Below are 18313 nucleotides of genomic sequence, written 5' to 3' on the forward strand. Positions count from 1 at the left end.
CCTGTAAGATTAGTGATAATTGCATTACCGGGCAGAGGAGTGTGGTTTTGTGACACACACTTCCTCATTCCTGCAGCTTAGACGCGCGTTTGCACAACCTGCAGCTCCAGCAGGAAGGAATGTGGCTCTTCAGCTCCTCGATGTTTGTGTTGGTCCGCGTCCCGCGTCACCTGTGCACGGGGGCGGAGTCCGGACGCGAGGGGTTAAAATAAAAACGCAGAGGCAGGTGGAAGATGCGGCGACAAGGCTGCTGGTAAACACAACGTGCTCATCATGGCGAACTGCATCATCAACCATGGTCTCACCTCCTTCATAATGGTGAGTTCTCTGCACTCACACTTCAGGAGTCTCCATGTTTGAAGCAGTAGAGAAGGAGCTGGAGCGAGAATTTACCCACAGTCCTTCTTTACGCACAGTTGATCTTTACGCACAGCTCGGAAAAAATGCCAAGTGTCCAAATAATCTGTGAGCGTCAGTGCCAAATCTTCTTGATGTAGGATTAGCATGCACTCCCCTTGTGTGAGTCTGTGGTGATGTTGTGTTGTGGTTTGTGTTTGCAGGTGGTCTGGATGGCCATCAACATCTTCCTCTTCCTCTGGTTCTACTTCTTCTATGATTTGGGGGATCAGTTCTACTACACGCGGCATCTGTTAGGGGTGAGTCAGGGGGAAAACTGCAGCTCATCCTCAGACGAATTGTGTCAGATGTTGTTCATTGTGGGCTCAGAAGTTTTACCGAAGTAAAAGTGCCAATTCAATCAAGTAATATTACAAGTCCTAGTATCAGCAAAACGCCCTTAAAGTAATACAACTTACTGTTCTGCAGAGAAGTTATGATATATGATTTATAGATACTGTTGTACTGTATAATATGAGTATATTTCAATTGTTAGAAACCAGTTTTAAATAATTTATATCTGGATTTCTCTGTTCTCTGCATTTTTCTCTGGAATCAGTTTTTCAGGTTTATTCATATTAAATTATGTGTATATCTCTCTTTGGTGGAACAAATCAGACGTCTGAAAAATGTGACAAAGGCCCCTGGCTGCGTCAGGAGAGACAAACCAAAATTGTTTGAAACCACAAACGTAATTGATTTATCGATCATGTGTGTGCGATCATATGTGTGATTTCTTTCAGTCCGCCTTGGCCTGGGCCAGAGCTCCTGCAGCCGTGCTCAACTTTAACTGCACGCTGATCCTGCTGCCGGTGTGCCGGAACCTGTTGTCCCTGCTCCGCGGCTCCTTCATGGTAACATCATGTAAATTACATATCAAACCACGGACCGATGAACTGAGTAATAACTTTGAGCCGTCCCACAAACTAGTTTGACTGCAGTGCCTGAATCACATCTGTGATGATTTCACATTGACATTCCCTGTCTTTCTGTTGTATTTATACATTTTATAACCATATTTCATTCTAATGTTTGAATAGGGTAAGGTTCATTTTAATGTTACTATATATTTTATTTTTCAATATTAGATTCTACTGTCATTAACGTGCAATCTCAGTGTTGGAGGCTTTAAGAGTTATTTTGTGATATTTCAGCACATGAGCATCAGCTTAATTAATAACCAGTTAACAGAATACGACTGTAAAATCCCCTCCGGGTTGAGTCACCTCACGTTTCATAAGAACCACCTTTGTATTGGACACAGTGTCGGTGGGTTATGATGCTCCTTGCTAAATGTCTGACTTTCCACTTTCCTCACGTCTTTTGTCTCATCAGTGCTGCGGCAGAACAATGAGGAAGCAACTGGACAAGAACCTGAGTTTTCACAAGCTGGTGGCGTACATGATAGCACTGATGACAGGTGAGACGATGCATGTAAGGCTCAATGTTCGCTTCAGTGCATTTCAACAGAAACCAAAAGAAATGGTTGGACTCACCTCTACTTTTATCTGTTACCGAAGCCTATTGTAGTGCATTTGTATGCTTCTTGTTTTTCCTGTCTGATCGTGAAGAAAAAAGTAATGAGAGAGATAGGAACAGATAAAAAAGTGTAATTTTCTGCTCTGATATTCACTTTTCATGCTCGGCTCTGGTGCGTTTTTTTACTTACTCTCCACACTGAAACTTGACCCTTACCTCATCGGTGTTTTCCAGATTATTTACTCAGATGAGTCGAGAGGAAATAGAGCTTTCAGTCCATTCTGATGTGTAGTGAAGATGTAATTCGTTCAAGTGGAAAAAAATACAAAAGTCCCTCTAACACAGAGGCTTTATTGTTTGAGATGTGGCACAGATAAAACATTTCTTTCCGCCTTCTCCTACCCACGCTAAGAGGGGAAACACAGGTCAAAATGTCAAGAAGGGTCATGGTTAGATTTAGCCAAATAATAATAATAACTATTAATATGAAACTTTTCAAACACACTTACAAAGTGCTTTACTATAAGACAAATAAAACAGTTCAAATGAAAATTTGAAATAGACAAACAGCTCTGGAAAACTCAGAAATGCTTAACTGAAAATATGACACTGACTCACACCAGCTTGGTTTCCTCGGGCAGCTCATTCCACAGCTTCAGGTCCCTGAGTGCAAAGTGTCCCCTGTAGTTTTCAACCTGGTCTCAATGAGACATACCTCTGGCCGAGGCTCTTCAGCTACAAAAAGGTTCTTACAGAGTTAAAAGGGCCACGAAGGCCTTAAATGTGATCTTAAAATCCTAAAACAAATACTGAGCCAGTTTATAGAGGTCGAAAAAAAGGTGTGATGTGAATTCAGGTAGAAGCAGAGCAGCTGAGTTGAGAGCAACCTGTTGTTGTTTGAAAGTGTGTTGGTTACGACACAAAAAAGGTTGTTGGACTGTTGTAATAGTCAAGATGTAAGAAGATAAAATCAGGTAAAACTGCTTCTGTAGAATTTTAAAAAGATTTCTGAGGTGATTAAAAAAACAAAACATTGGACATGTGTCAAGTTGCTCTAAACATAAACTGCTATAAAACAGGACACCAGGAAATGTGATCGCGTCAATAAACTTCACAGAGATGTAAAACTGTGAGTCACCTGCATAACAATGAAAATAAAACTATAAAGTATGCAAGGATTAGGGGAAGGAAATACAGTACGGCAAAACCAAAAGTGACCCCAGACTCGTACCCTGAGGGACACCATACATGACAGTTTAATAGTGTAAACATCAAATCTGAAGAGGAAATTGGAAAAGATAAAAATAAAGGTTTTGTTTGAGATGGCCCTCATGTTGATGAGAGCCACATTAAGCTGTCAGTGCTGAGTTCTGACTATTATTAGATTATTAGACATGAATCTGTTTGTAATCCTGATAGGGAAAATTTTTAATGTTTGGTCTGACACCAGTAATTCTACCTCTGCATGATGTGGAACCAGTGTGTTCGGGAACCGGGGCCGGGGGGAGCAGCAAAATAAATATTGACCCAGGGTGTATTTAAGTGAGTTTCAGCTTATTTCTTGCCAAAGATAAGAGGAAATCTGGACCTTGAGTTCTGCAACTGCAAATTTTTTATCTGGGAAGAAGCTTAAAGTACAAGGCTAGGGATTTTAATTTTTCAATTTCATACCACTGTCATTAAAATGGCATCTTGTGTAAATGACTGACCATGTAACGCGTCTCCTCCCTGTGCTCCGACAGCTGTTCATGTGATTGCACATTTGTTGAACGTGGAGTGGTACACCAGCAGCCGACAAGGTATTTATGACAAACTCAGCACTGCTCTGTCCAACCTGGACGACGAAGACAAAACCACCTACCTGAACCCGATCCGCCAAACAGAAGTAAGTTTCATCCTCTAATTATAATCAAACTATCCCAATGAAATACAACCAAATTAGCTTATCTTGCAATGTTAGAGAAATAAAAAACTCCTGGATCCGCACCAGAATTTGATTGGTTCTTCCCTAACCCATACTGCATCCTTCCATTAAGTTTCATGGTAATCTGTCCAGTAGTCTTTCAGTAATCAGGCTAACAAACAAACAGTCACGACCTTCTTGGTGGAGGTGTTAAAATCCTGAAATCTCTCTTCGTCCTCATCATGTAAACAAAAGTTCACGTGTCCATGTTCTTCTCCGTTTTCATCTTCTTCTTCTTCTCGTGTCTCAGAATCCGCAGCAGATCCCCACCTACTTTGTCTTCACCACCATCGCCGGCCTCACGGGCGTCATCATCACGCTGGCCCTCATCCTCATCATCACCTCCTCCATGGAGGTCATCAGACGCAACTACTTTGAGGTCTTCTGGTACACACATCATCTCTTCATCATCTTCTTCGCCGGTCTCGTCTTCCACGGAGCCGGGTAAGGGGGGGGGGGGGGGGGGGGGGGGGGGGGAAAGACGTGGGCACTGGCCGTAGTTGTTTTCTGTTTTTGCGAGCTGGTTTTACTCCTTCGTCTTATCCGCAGACGCGTTGTGAGGAGCCAGCAGACGACAAGTCCACCGCACAACGTCACCTTCTGTAAAGACCGCAGTGACGAATGGGGACAGATTCCTGAGTGTCCTGTCCCTCAGTTTGCAGGAGGGGCCCCTCAGGTTTGTGTTTTTTAACTTACTCAGCTAGTTCAGCTGCCAGCACAAGAAAAGCCTCACATGAGAACAGTCGGTTATATAATCACATTTTTCTGCCTGTTTTTTCAGACCTGGCAGTGGGTGATTGGTCCGATGATCCTGTATCTATGTGAACGTGTGCTGCGTTTCATCCGCTACATGCAGAGAGTCACATACAGGAAGGTGCGTTCGATTCGTGACTCACCTGCTGGTTTCTGGGTTACTCTGCAGCTTTAAGTTTCTAAATCTGCTCCCTCCACTCCACAGATCGTGATGCGGCCGTCCAAGGTGCTGGAGCTGCAGCTGGAGAAGAGCGGCTTCAAGATGGAGGTGGGTCAGTACGTCTTCCTCAACTGCCCGGCCATTTCTCAGCTGGAGTGGCACCCGTTCACCATGACCTCTGCCCCCGAGGAGGACTTCTTCAGCGTCCACATCCGCTCGGCCGGAGACTGGACCGACAAGCTCATCAACATCGTGCAGCAGCTGCCAGAGGGCGCTCAGGGGCCAAAGTGAGTACAAACGAGAAGAAACATCTCTTTACTATGCAGCCGCTGAGGTTGGAAACCAATATTCAGAGAGAACGATTTACATATTCACAAAAATAATCTATTCGGTTCATCTGAGATCGTCATAAATCCGATAATTCCGCAGAAGCTCCGACGATTATCCTGCAGGGTTCCACGAGGAGGAAGCCACGTTAATACATTACAATTAAACAAATAAAAACCAACAAAGCTAAAGTTTGAAACCTTTTTTTTTTGAATACAGGAGATCATTTTTGAAGCCTTGTTATACTTACACAGGACACAAACAAATGCATTTTTGAATTCAGTGGATTTATCTCTATTTTGATGCATTATTAACTGAACATGACATTCCTACAGCGTTCCAGTGTTGATAATCCCATTAAAAATGTAGTAAATGAACAACATTACACTCAGGACTCCACCAACTCTGTGTTTTTTTTGTTTTTTTAACACAATGCCCCTTTTTAAAAACTACTAAAACAAACATTTAGGAAAAGATAAAACTCTCTGGTTGCGCTTTAAACTTTTCAATCTACATCTCTTGATTTATTTCAGGCTCCTGCACAGATTTAATTTAAATCACTTTGATTCATTAGTTTGCATAATGATCCACAGAAATTTCATTAATGTTATTAATGTTAAAATGATATTTACACCTTCAGCGAAAATGTCTCTTCATTTCAAACCACCGCTGCAAATGTCACCTGAGAAGAAGCCACCTCTGTGCGGCTTTAGAACGCATCACACTTTGTCCAAATTGTTATGGAATTTTCTTTTTGTATTCCGGGGAACTTAAAGACTTGTTATCTGTGTTAAGAAGGGATGTGTATATACGATACGGTCGAAAGCTCCCGAGCTGCAGCTACTTAATGATCCTTGAGGTGAGATGATTGTATCACAGCTTGTGTTTAATAAAAGCCAGTGTAGGGATGAGCTCTGTGAACCAGCTCCGACTATAAATGTTTGTTTGTGGCAGTAAAGTGAATTTCTGCAGATCGGTCCCGATAAAAATACACAATTAATATAGAAATGTTTTCATGTAGCTGCTGATTATACAGACAGATAGGATTTGTTTCATCAAGATCCAGGAATTATTCCCTTGACAATCTGTGAATGTTAAAGAAAGAAACACATATCTGCCCCTTTGTCTGGATCTTCACCAAAATTGCAAAAGACTTTTTTAATCAATGTTTTCTGGATTTACTATTGTGGTTCATTATATGCATTTTAATATATATATATATATATATATATATATATCTTAAATCAAAATGATTGACCATCTAGTTTCTGCCTCGTTTTTCACTTCACTGTATTTCCTTCCTGCAAGTTCCTCGTGTTTCAAAGACTCGTTCATGTTTTAGTCTCTGGTTCTTCCCCCTGTTATCTCATCATGTCATTCATCGTCTGTCCTCAGAATGGGTGTGGACGGTCCCTTTGGCACAGCCAGCGAGGACGTCTTCGACTATGAGGTCAGCATGCTGGTCGGCGCGGGCATCGGAGTCACCCCCTTCGCCTCCATCCTCAAGTCCATCTGGTACAAGTTCAAGGACTCCAACCCTAAACTGCGCACCCGGAAGGTAAAGACTCCCTCATCGCGTCAGCTGATACTGACATTTACACCTGTGCATTGATTTCCCAACAACACACGGCTGAGACTGACTAACAATCGCCTGTTATTTTCTCTAGTACAAAGTGTGTCTGTCAACATACGCCCATGTCGGACGATGAGTCACCAGCAGCATCATTAACCTTTTTTTTCAACTAAGAGGCTCATTGTTCAACCCTCCTGCTTTCTGTTTCCAGATCTACTTCTACTGGCTGTGCCGAGAAACCCACGCCTTCGAGTGGTTCGCCGACCTGCTGCAGGTGCTGGAGAGAGAGATGGAGGAGAGAGGGATGGGGCAATTCCTCACCTACAAGCTCTTTCTGACCGGATGGGACCAGAGCACCGTGAGTTCACGAGCCACGCGTCACGTTACTCAAGTCCAGTGGCAGATGTAGGATATTTCTAAACCAGGGGCCATAAATTAAATGTCCAACATCCCGGCACAATTCCTGATTCTGTAAGGTGCAATGGTCAATGTTTGCTCTACAGCTTTGATCTAAGACACACATTATCGAATATGTTTAGAAAATTATTCCTTATTCAAGCACATTGCGTATTTAAAACTCGAAACTCTGCACTGTGGTTGTATGCATCCGCCTCCTCATCGGTGACCTTTGATCACCAAAATCAAATCAGTTCATCTCGGAGTCCAAGTGAATGTTTGTAGCAAATGTACAAGGATTCCTTTAAGGTGTTCTGGAGATGCCGCGTTCCCAAGGCAAAATGTGGGATTTCTGAGGTCACAGTGACCTTGATCTTTGACTTTTGACCTCTAAAATCTAATGACTTCATCCTTGGGTCCAAGTGAACATTTGTATACATTTTGAAGAAATCCCCTTTTGGCGTTCTTAATATATTGCGTTCACAAGTGACAAGATTATTTCAAAAATACTGACGAAACAGGTGCATGTCAGGGTCAGTGGATTCACCCCCACTCCAGTTAAAGAGAAAAGTCCAGATAAGTAATGTCAGTTAAATTCAGATTGAACTCTTATTCTTCTCTCCTCATCATTGCAGGCCGATCATGTAAAGGTTCGTTTTGACGATGAAACAGATGCGGTGACCGGGCTCAAACAGAAAACTCAGTACGGCAGACCCCTCTGGGACAAGGAGTTCGAACAAGTCCGCAAAGAGAACCCCACGTAAGAGAAAAACCTCATCGCAGACACATTTATATCTGTTTCTTAATTGTATAAGTGTTAGATGTTGGATCCTTCCTGCCCTGTATCGAGGTGAGACCCTTGGCTAACCTTCATCTCAGGTTAGCCACATGATGTCTTTAAAGGATATAAAAGTAGACAGTCTCGCTTTTATTCTGTGCACTGACGCCATCTAATTGTCTATGAAGTTGTTTCCTAACATGAACTCTGGGAAATGTCTGGAAAACTTCACATTTTCCAGAGTTTGTCTTTCACATGTGAAGAAGGCAGCAGGAGATTGTCTGAGTCAGACACGTTCACTACAACGGGAAAAAACGAGGGGTGGGCTCACTTCGACATTTTACATTTGCTAAAACTTAAAGAAAATGTTTGGACTTATGAAGAAACATGACGAGGGGTCACAACAGCTTTTTCGTAAACACAAAAGGTGGAAGGCCACAAATATAATCTTGGATATAAGAATAAGGTTGGATAAAATCAAACCTTAGAATTGTACTTGAAACTTTAAATAAAAGGAACTTGTTCGTTTCCATCGCTGCTATTGATGAACTTTTCCCATTAAAAGTTTGGCCTCTGAGATTGAACTCTCCCTCTGTTGTTTGGCCGACGTCCTCAGGTCCGTGGTGGGGACTTTCCTCTGTGGCCCTGCGGCTCTGGCTAACGTCCTGGAGAAGAAATGTGCCAAATACTCAGATGTGGATCCTCGGAAGACCAAGTTTTACTTCAACAAGGAGAACTTCTGAGCAGAGAGACGCCAGGAGAGAAGCATTTTGTTTGCTGTGGATTAAATGAAGACGAGTACTGGTGACGGAGATGCCTGAAACACGATAGACACCGTGTGTGTTTTAGCACAATGATGATGTTGAGGCGCGGCGTGTTCTCATTTCTGCAGCGCTCAGGAAATGATGAAACTATGAATCCTGACTTCAGACTCTGTGCCGTTAATTACACCTGTAATCTCACTTTATCATTAACCCCAAGTGGCTCATGCTTTCTGGTTTAGATAACAATGGTTTATTATAACCGGTCACACTGGCTGCTGTTTCCTTATTAACAGAACATGACATGTGAACCAGAAAGAAGTTGTGGGGTAAGTTGTAAATACTGACGTGATTTTCATTTATTGCCTTTCTTGTACACATTGTTGACTCATGTTGAATAAATAAAATCAAGAGGTCCTATTATTTTGTTTGTTTTATTGACAAAACAATATTCAGAAAGTTTCCAGAACAATAATATGAAAACAGCTTTGGGGGGAAACGAATGAAACTTACTTTTCAACATCATCCTCTCACAAGTTTTGCTTATTTTTGAATCCAAAAGCTCCAACTTGACTCTTTCATACAGAAAACAGACCATATGATAAAAAAAAAAAACTATACAACGTTCCAGACTGTAAGAAGAGGCGTCTTCACACGTGTTGAAGCTGCAGGGGACCGGGTCAGTGTGGAGCCCTGAGATTATTAAAAAAGAAAGGAAAACAGAAATCATAAGTTACTCAGTGAGGATTCAAGAACGTTTACAAAATCTCAACATTTGAGTGATGCGATGGGTACAAAAAGAGGAAAACTCCACCTGACGAGGGTCTTTGTACGTCGGGTCTTCACGGTGCACCCCCCGCAGTCTTCTGAATCTGCTCTTTGAGGATGAGAATGCTCTGCCGCTGCTCCGGGGGCAACATGGCGATCTGTTCGGGGGTCAGCTGCAGTACCTGCATGATCAGGGCGGCCTAGAAAAGAAGGGATACTTTTAGGAGGTAAAAGTTGTACGAACAATTCAACCAGCGGTGTGACAATTCTCAAAATCCACTGCTGGGTTTTGATTTTCGTTTTTAGTTCAGTTAGTACCTCAGTTGTTTTTTGGGGGGTTTGTTCTTTTTTTAAACAGACAAAAAAACGACGTAAGGTCAAATATTTACAAAATATATTATTATTTACAATAATAATATGATAACTCTGAAATGATAAATGAGGTTTGTTATATTAGTGAAGGAAGAAGAGCGCATCTATCTTGCATCTCAACATGAAGTAGCGTCACCGTCTCTGCTTTACAAATCGGTCCACGCCTAGTTTCTACACACCCAGAAGAAAATGAATGTCTTTATATTCTTTGGTAACAGGAAATGTCAGAATTCCTTTTTTTGTTTTGTAGCACCAGAAAATTCCAGCGTATATTACGCAAGCCCTGTTTTGTCCTTCAGGCTCACATTCAGGATGACTTGCATTTAGTGAACGAGAAGGGAAACAGGAAGCAGCATTTTGCTCTGAGGGGATTCAACAAGCTGCTGATGGACACAGATGATGTCTAACTGCTGGTAATTGATAAAAGATATTTGTGTTACAATGTGTTTGTCCTTTCTTTGGTTTGAGACATAAGATATTTGGATATGATGATGAAGGTCATGAATCTTGGTGCAGTTTGTCAGAAAGCAGGGGAGTTAGATGACGTGACACCCACCTTCTCCTGGTCCTGTGTGGAGACCTGACTCTGACCCGGACTGAAGCCGCCGCCTGATGGAGGAGCACCAGAAATACCAGAACCCTGCAGAACACACACAGTTAGTCTACACTCTTCATCGGGAAGGTGAAAATTACCTCAAAACATCTTTCTTCCCTCAAGCCCCCTATGATTTTCACAATGTTTTTAATTTAATGTGAAGTTACTGTGGCTTAGAGGGGGACAATATCAATATACTTTAGTTCTGGCCACTATTCCTACATTTTGTCCAAGAGTCAGGGGCGACTGGACTTCAGTGCTGATCCAGTCGCCTTAAATTATTTTTGAATGATCAAGACCTGGATGGCTGAGAATCCTCTTCAGGTTTTAGCCACAGCAAAACTTTTAAATCACATTAGCGCCCAACATAAATAAATCAATCAAACAGCCATGGCAGACTGGGACACTGGGTGTTGCTGTTACCGATCTTGCAGGTGGAGGAGCGTTAGGACCCATGCTGTGAGAGGGGGGGCCTTGCATTGCCCCTGCCATGGGAACCCTCTGCGCAGCAACTGGCCCACGAGCATCCATCGCCCTCGGGTCGCGACCTGCAGAATGAAACAAAACCCCACCTGGCTGAATACGGAGTGAATCACTGGTGTGTACATGAAGTACTGATTAGGTGATTTGCTTCTAGAAACATGTTGACATAGATGACAATAAAGATAAATGAGGAAGAAGTGAATTCAAAGAAATAGACTAGTCTTTGTTGAAGCGTAACCATAGTAGCAGGAATAGAAAATTGGGACCGAGACTGCACTGATAACAAACCTATCAGAAAATAATTTAAACTCCAATAAGTTGGGGTTTGGAGCAGTTACCTCTGGTTTCCATCGGCGGTCCCCGTGGCTCCATCATCGGGGGCCCTCTAGGGTCACCAATCATGTTCCGGGGTTCACCCATAGGTGGGCCCCTCATGTCCATCGGAGGTCCTCTCATATCTGGAGGGGGTCCACTTGCCATCGGGGACATGTGTACAGGTGGGGCTTGGTGTTGTGGTGGAGCAGCCATGTAGCCTCGGCTAAATGGTCGCACAAAAAAATAATGACAATCATGTTTGTGAAAAACAAAACTGGCGAGTCACTGAGAGCTGAATTAAGTTACTGAGCATGGAACATTTCCTTCTGCTGCTGCCAAAACATACACTGCAACTGATACAGGGTTTCTGAGGCCAACACTGAATTTAATACTCAAGACGTTTTTCAGGCACTGTGGCATTTATTGATGGGACAGATCCAAATCATGAAAGAGGGAGACAGTGAGGACGACATGCAGCGGGGACGGAAATGAAGCTGCAGCCGCCACTGGCATTGTCTGTAGTCTGAGGCACTAATATTCAAGACTACAAGCAGCTACAAGACAACAAATCTGATGATAATACATCAGATATACATTTTTATGTCCCATCCAACTGATTAAATGATTAAAAACATTTTTGATCAAGGAAATCTTGCAGTTAACATCTATCCTGATACAGTATATCTGCAATTAGGTAATAACACTGGATCAGTTCAAACCTGACAACTCTTCATTCAAATCTATCCACACTTACTGTTACGACAAATCAAACAGGACAGACTTCTTTAGAATTAGAACGTCAATAGCTTAAATTGTCACTCCTCCAAAAATCAACACAATTGTTGAATTATTAATGAAATGTGATGTTAACTTCTTACTTTGGTTCAATGACCTCTCCAGTGACAGACAGCAGAGTTCCCCCTCTGGGGTCATTAGGACCATCACCCAGCAGGCCCCTGGGAGGGATTCCACCTGGTCCTGAGAGCAGAAAAAACACATATTCAACATGAATACATAACATTAAAGGCACGTCTCTAGTCACTGACCAGGAAATGATTAATGACTAACCCATTAAATGGGCTGAAATTCCAAACAAGTGAAACCACGCACAAATAAAAAGAGGTGAGTGTTTGTCAAGGATGGAGATTTACAGGTTTATAAAGCTTGCGATAAGTAGGGAATAGTAAACACAGCAAACTGCCACAGCCCCGACAACACAACAGGAGACATGAGGAGGAGCAAAAGGGCAGAAGAAAGAAGAAAATTGGGTCTACCGTAAAATTAAAAGGGAGAAAAGGTTCATATCACATATCTCATGCTGTAAAAAGTGAATCTGACATGAATATTAATCTAAAACACATGGCTGGGTGTTCAAATTTTACTTTAGTCCAACTAGTTAGAAAGAGACAGATCTGTTGCACCTACAACAACAGGACTGACATTCTTGTTGCTATCGCTGTTATTCAAGTTGTCAGTGAAACTCTAATGTGAAATGAATGGCATAAAAGTAGACATTGTATTTTGGACAACTGATGATCAAAAACAAGATCACGGGAAAATGAACCATGAAGTTTGATTTTTTTAAAGATGCAGAAACTGACTCTTAGTTTTCCCACAGTTAAAACTCTTCAGGATATGATTCATCACTGCAGCAAAATCCAACTTTCATGAAAAAAAAAAATGCCCAAACGTGGCGGAAATACAATGATTACAGACGGAGGGGAATACAAATCCCCACATGCTCCTGCATTTTGTGCCTCAGGGGAAAACAGGAGTCACCCCTGCACAAGCACTGCAGTGGAACACAGGACAATCAACTCCCAGCCCGAGAGGACAACCTGCTGAGCTGAGCTGATGAGGCCCCCTGGGGAATTTTCAGCCTCCTTCATAGAATCCTAAGGTGCAAACGTGGACTGAAGTGAAGTGCTCTCTTTAACTTACGTCTATCAGGCCGTACAATGCAGTCCGACCTGCATGTAAGTAACACCCATTTCAAATAAAGGAGTTTGGCTTCAACATTAACACAAACTAATCATGCCAAAACTCTCCCAGCCCAAACTTGTATGTGTTTGCATCGCATGCCACCACGACACATTCTGCTGCAGCTACGCTAATACTCTTCATTACCTTTGTATAAAGAGGCTCGATAACGGCTTAAATGTCTCAAGGGTTCATATGAGATAAAGTGGACATGCATTCTAAAAAACTGTAAGGCCTGATTTCAGATCTGCTGTATGTTCGGACAGTGGCCGCTCCACACGACCTGACTGAACTGAGGGAGGATAGTGATACCTGGAGGACGCTCGATAGCCGCCTGGCCAGACGATCCTGTGGGAGAATGCTGAAGGTTTCCTGAGCCAGCATTAAAGTGAAAAGAACAGGAGACACAAAACTCAAGAAAGCAAAGCAACACTGACAAGTTTGAAGCATGCTCATTTAACACACATGCACACACACACAGGGTTGTACTTCTATCTTAGTGAGGACACTCATTGACATACTATATTCCCAGCCCCTAACCTTAACCATCCAAACACTAACCTAAACCCCATTCTTAACCCTCAGACAGCCCATTGAAAAAGTGAGGACTGAAAAATGTCCTCACTGTCTATGCGTAAAATGGTCCTCACAAAGAGGTACACGAACACACACACACACACACACACACACACACACACACACACGGGAACTCGACATTAGACAATATAAAACCAAATGTTTATGGATAATAGAAAGTTTCTGTTCTAGATCCTCAAGAGTGGAGTTGACAGTACATCTACTAATCACAGGCCTCTGGTGACACCTAGTGACTCCAGTGAGCCATTACACTATAAAATGAGGTAAAATTATGCATCAACTATAGCAAAAAAATATATTTCAGTATTTTACCTACATTTTTGGGTGAACTTCAGTTGCGAATGTTTTTATAAACATGGACTTTTACAAATGTAACTACTAAATGAACTAAAGAGAAGTTGTAATCACTGCTATGCATGACTGTACCTTTGTTTAAAATAGTTCTGAGAGTAACAGCTAAATCCATGAGGGTGATTTGCTTAAATCACAAAACTTGACGTTTTTCATATTCATTATATTATTTGACATTATTAACTGGGTATCAAATGTTTGATCTTCAACAAGTCTGAAGTTTAATTTGACCAAAAATATACAGCTTTGCCTTTTTTTATTAGTAAGAAAAACACATCATTCTTTAACCTATAATTCTTATAAACTTTTTGCTTCTTATCAGTGAAACTAAATCCATAAAGGGGAAATTAAAACGGACCAATGATCAGTTTGTGGTCAAGTGAGACAGATGCAATGAAACAGTCACGCTGCACACACTAATCATCAATGAGCTCAGTGATTGATATCTGGAACATAAGGATGATGCTTTCACCACCAGTTGAGTTGCTGATGCAGCTTGATGTTTACCTGGAGGTCCGACTGGTCCTGTTCCGGGTCCCGGACCCGGTCCAGGACTTGGTCCTGGGACAACACCCATGTTGGGGGGTTGCATCATCTGAGGGGCTCCATTGACATGCATTCCAGGCTGATCATATTCCAAAAATTTAAGAAAAGAAAAAAAGAATAGAAATATCATAGAACACACCAACAAATTAACATAAGTCTTCTCCATCAGAGACATTTTTTCAGAAACAATCCGTAATGTTGTGATTTGGCACGACACAAAAAAAATTACAAGGCAAAGTTCACCTTTGATCAACTTTATTTCATCCACATATTTAGTAATTTATCACACAAACACTACAAACAGTAGCATCACTCTCCAACACCATTTACAGTTTGTGACCAAAATGATCAATTACTATTTATTACCCAGAACAGAACTGTGATGTGTAATTTTTTCGGGCCAAGTTCAGGGAAGTTTTGTGAACGTGTGAAATTGCATGAAAGTGACTACTCACCACAGGCTGGGGCTGAGACACTGGGTTGCTGGGCTGTACAGGAGGTGGATTGACCGGCGGCGCTCCTCCACTCTGTCCGCTGGGAGCCAGAGGCTGGACTGAGGTTTGACGGTGGAGCATTTTCTGTATATGGAGCAAATGGAAAAGAATCCCTTAAAAATGTAACTAACATTTATCGCTACTGTCGAATGACAAGGTCGCAGTTGAATAAAAGTAGGATTTAACTAATCTCTTCATTCTCAATCTGGCTTCTCTCACCAAGGCTATCTCAGGGTCAACGATCCGCATGACCACCTGGGCCTGCAGCAGAGCGTAAGACAGCTGAGGGTTCTGCAGCAGCATGTTCCGCGCCTCCTGGGGACTGTTCTGCACACACAGCTGGAGAGAGACAAACCACATTTTCACCAAACAGAATCTGGTAAAATTATGTAATAATCTACATGAAAAAAATCACAACTGGGCAGAAAAACAAAAACATCATTGCCTCGTGAGCTTTTACTTCTTAACAGGTTGAAAACAATCTCTTTAAACTTAAGTTGTTTGTGGACATGTGCTGCAACAGCACAGAACATTAGACAAAGGCCACAATATCGGTCGCATCAGGATCAGGAGCTCAAACACCCGCACTCTGATCAGCATACGGAGCTGTCCGATTGACACAGGCTTCGGTGCACCAAACACTTTTCCAGTCAGGAGAAAAATGTCTGCAGTGTGTTGTTTCTTTGAGCTTAATGAAGCAGACTGCCAGCTGTGCAAAGATAAGGCTTCTCTGGCAGAGCTGAGTGAGACAGGCTGTACAGCACAGCCTCTGTTAATGACAGCAAAGGAAGAGCATTTCCATAATGTTGTCATCCTGCAGGTGATTCAAACTGAGAGAAATGCTTGTGCCCATCTTTCCTTGAAGAATAAAGAGAGCAAGCAGCTAGAAACATGCAGCCTGAGAATGTGCATTTGTGAAAAGGAACATTACAATAACTTCACTGTGAGTCCTCATTAAATCTGTTGTTTTGAATAATACACACAAACATTTTGCATAAAAGCGACAATATAATATATTAATGCCACAGATGTGCCAGTTCCAGAGGTTGGGTGATAAAACTTTGCACTTGGCATCATAACTGAACTGGTAAGTCAACCTCTTACCATATTATTTAGACCTTGGAAATTGCTAAATTAATAAATTTAATTTTTATAAAAGAAAATGAATGTAAAGGAAAATGTCTCTATTAGTGTGAGACCAGTATTATCCTAACAATATGCAAGAGAAAGCCAGAAAAGCAACCAACCTTCATCTGTTTCATGAGTTCAAACATCTGCTCTGGAGGCAGACTGGCCACGGCTCTGCTGATGGACTCCGGGGCCTCCTCTGGCTGCACATTGTCTCCATAAGGAGACTCAATAATAGGGGTTCCTGTTCCCAAACCTGAGCATGACAAAACTGTCAGAGCAGTGTAGATTTTTACAGAAATCTTGTATTTGAAAGAAAATCAGCACCTCTAATTCAAATCGTGTCAAAATGAAATAAAAAGAACACGTACTTTTGAGCTCTTCCTTGTTTTTCTCACTGGCTGCATTGTCAACACGGAGAGCCCGGCCGCTGAACTCTCTCCCGTTCAGGTTCCGCATGGCACTGAGAGCCGTCTCCTGGTCCTGATATTCACAGAAGCCATATCCCTTCGGCTTGCCTGTCTCCCTGTCATATACCAACCTGAAAACCAGAGTGACGATGATAATGAGGACAATCGCTACTTGCTGAAAGTTTACCAACATGAGCTGGGGAGGTTCTTCTTCAACTTTAAAATACAAAATCATAGGAGCTTGAACTGGTGATTTGACCAAGAAAGGTCTGACATTAAAAAGAGAATAGTGGTTCATAGTTGGACTCTGGTTATAGGGCACATCAGACAGCGAAAAGGAAAAGAAGAGGATGTCGCACACTGAAATTTTCATTACAGGGAGTGGACTGAAAGTTTCTCACATCTGAATGGTATAGATTACATTGAATATAGCATGTAACACATACCATAGATAGGTAACTCAAACTAATGTGTTATAATAAAACAGTCCTGTAAGTAGACCAACCTTCATGAATGTTCTATTATGTAAATATGCCATAAAGAGGTATTAAGTCAAATGTGTGATACTTTAGCGGGATGTTCAGTCAGTGGTGCTGTTGCATGGTGTTCCTATTATACTGTGCACACCAATAGAAACAGTGAATCCAGGCTAACCACCACACATCAGACAAGCTACTTCTGTTGATAGTTTTAAGATACAACTCAAGACCTATTTCTATGATCTTGCTTTTAATGAATTGTAGCAATTTTTTTAACAACCATTTTAGTTTATTTTTATTAACTTCATTTCTACCTTTTGCTAGTTTTATATTTTTATTCCTAAGTCTTTGTTTTATTGCCAACGTGTTCTTATTGAGCTTTCTTATTTCATTTTATTGTAAAGCACTTTATGTATGAGAGGTGCTGTATAAATAAAATGTATTGTTATTATAGTTAAAGCTTGGTGTACCTGATAAACTGATAACTGAGTGTATACAGGTACAAAAACATCATGAATCGTGCTATGTGAGGAGAAAACACAACATGTGGGGGGGCATTAAGGAATACACGTGATGTTGACACTTTAATGCTGTATATTATCATTATTTATGAATTTAGGTCTAAGTGCTCAGTGTTTGGATGATCCCTCTGTTACTCACCTGAAGCTGACAACGAGTCCCACTTCAGAAAAGATGTCTTTGAGCTGCTCCTCCGTGGCTTCATACGGGATGTTCCCCACTAAAAAATACATATAGAAGTATAAGTTAAATTCACAAAGAGGCAACAATAAATAAAATACAACTTTCCATCTTTAATATCCAGGGCAGTGTAAAGTTTTGCCTCCTCGTTGCGTTCGGCTAACGGCAACACTAGCTTCGTTAGCAAGCGTCCATTCATCAGCCGCCACTTTATCGACTTGTTGAGTGTTTAACGGAGCAAACGGGAGGAACCGGAGAGAGCACCGGGGGCGAACTCACCAAACACGGACCGTAACGACCGGTCGACGGCTGGGTCTCTGTTGGCGGCGACAGCGGCGGCTGCGGCGGCGGCAGCTGCAGCGGCGACGTTCGCCATTTTGAGGGGGACAGTAAACGATGCGACACCAGGATGTGAGAAGGAGACGACGTCCGTTAGTGCGGGAGGGAACGGGTCAAATTTATTAAAAACCAGAGTCAGAGTGGAAATTATCCGCTAATTGTGTTTTTAGA

The 18313-nt window shown here is 42.0% G+C and overlaps 2 protein-coding genes across 6 annotated transcripts; one reads left to right on the plus strand and one right to left on the minus strand.

The window, feature by feature from the left end:
- The first annotated feature begins 166 nt into the window (after positions 1-166).
- nox1 (NADPH oxidase 1) lies at positions 167-8988 on the plus strand. The gene is made up of 13 exons (XM_034597235.1): positions 167-318; positions 561-656; positions 1140-1250; positions 1732-1816; positions 3618-3760; positions 4089-4282; positions 4388-4514; positions 4620-4712; positions 4797-5038; positions 6474-6636; positions 6863-7009; positions 7683-7807; positions 8442-8988. The coding sequence occupies exons 1-13, from the start codon at positions 274-276 to the stop codon at positions 8566-8568; spliced, it is 1698 nt and encodes a 565-aa protein (XP_034453126.1). The 5' UTR covers positions 167-273; the 3' UTR covers positions 8569-8988.
- Positions 8989-9010: 22 nt separating this feature from the next.
- On the minus strand, positions 9011-18242 carry cstf2 (cleavage stimulation factor, 3' pre-RNA, subunit 2). 5 transcript variants are annotated; one of them, XM_034597237.1, is made up of 14 exons: positions 18083-18242; positions 17765-17843; positions 16581-16756; positions 16335-16471; positions 15307-15426; positions 15049-15171; positions 14555-14672; positions 13412-13471; positions 11998-12097; positions 11143-11342; positions 10745-10869; positions 10283-10366; positions 9417-9554; positions 9011-9282 (listed from the first exon to the last, which is right to left on the minus strand). In XM_034597237.1, exons 1-13 carry the CDS (start codon positions 18177-18179, stop codon positions 9429-9431), a joined length of 1545 nt encoding a protein of 514 aa, XP_034453128.1. In that variant the 5' UTR covers positions 18180-18242; the 3' UTR covers positions 9011-9282; positions 9417-9428. The 5 variants fall into 5 exon arrangements, with proteins under 5 accessions (XP_034453128.1, XP_034453127.1, XP_034453130.1 ...); XM_034597236.1 differs by having other exon boundaries at positions 9011-9279; positions 9401-9554; XM_034597238.1 differs by having other exon boundaries at positions 9112-9279; positions 9401-9554; positions 16587-16756; positions 18083-18203.
- Between the last annotated feature and the right edge of the window lie 71 nt (positions 18243-18313).

This window comes from Hippoglossus hippoglossus, chromosome 10 (genome assembly GCF_009819705.1).
Source record: "Hippoglossus hippoglossus isolate fHipHip1 chromosome 10, fHipHip1.pri, whole genome shotgun sequence".
Classification (NCBI taxonomy): domain Eukaryota; kingdom Metazoa; phylum Chordata; class Actinopteri; order Pleuronectiformes; family Pleuronectidae; genus Hippoglossus; species Hippoglossus hippoglossus.

Excerpts from the sequence above, each read along its gene's own strand:
- cstf2 (XM_034597237.1), bottom strand. The coding sequence starts at position 18,179 with ATGGCGAACGTCGCCGCTGCAGCTGCCGCCGCCGCAGCCGCCGCTGTC. Across the intron at positions 12,098-13,411 it reads GGCTATCGAGCGTCCTCCAG|GACCAGGTGGAATCCCTCCC; the intron begins GTATCACTATCC and ends TTCTGCTCTCAG. Across the intron at positions 11,343-11,997 it reads GGAGAGGTCATTGAACCAAA|CCGAGGCTACATGGCTGCTC; the intron begins GTAAGAAGTTAA and ends GCGACCATTTAG.
- nox1 (XM_034597235.1), top strand. The coding sequence starts at position 274 with ATGGCGAACTGCATCATCAACCATGGTCTCACCTCCTTCATAATG. Across the intron at positions 5,039-6,473 it reads GAGGGCGCTCAGGGGCCAAA|AATGGGTGTGGACGGTCCCT; the intron begins GTGAGTACAAAC and ends GTCTGTCCTCAG. Across the intron at positions 6,637-6,862 it reads CTAAACTGCGCACCCGGAAG|ATCTACTTCTACTGGCTGTG; the intron begins GTAAAGACTCCC and ends TTCTGTTTCCAG.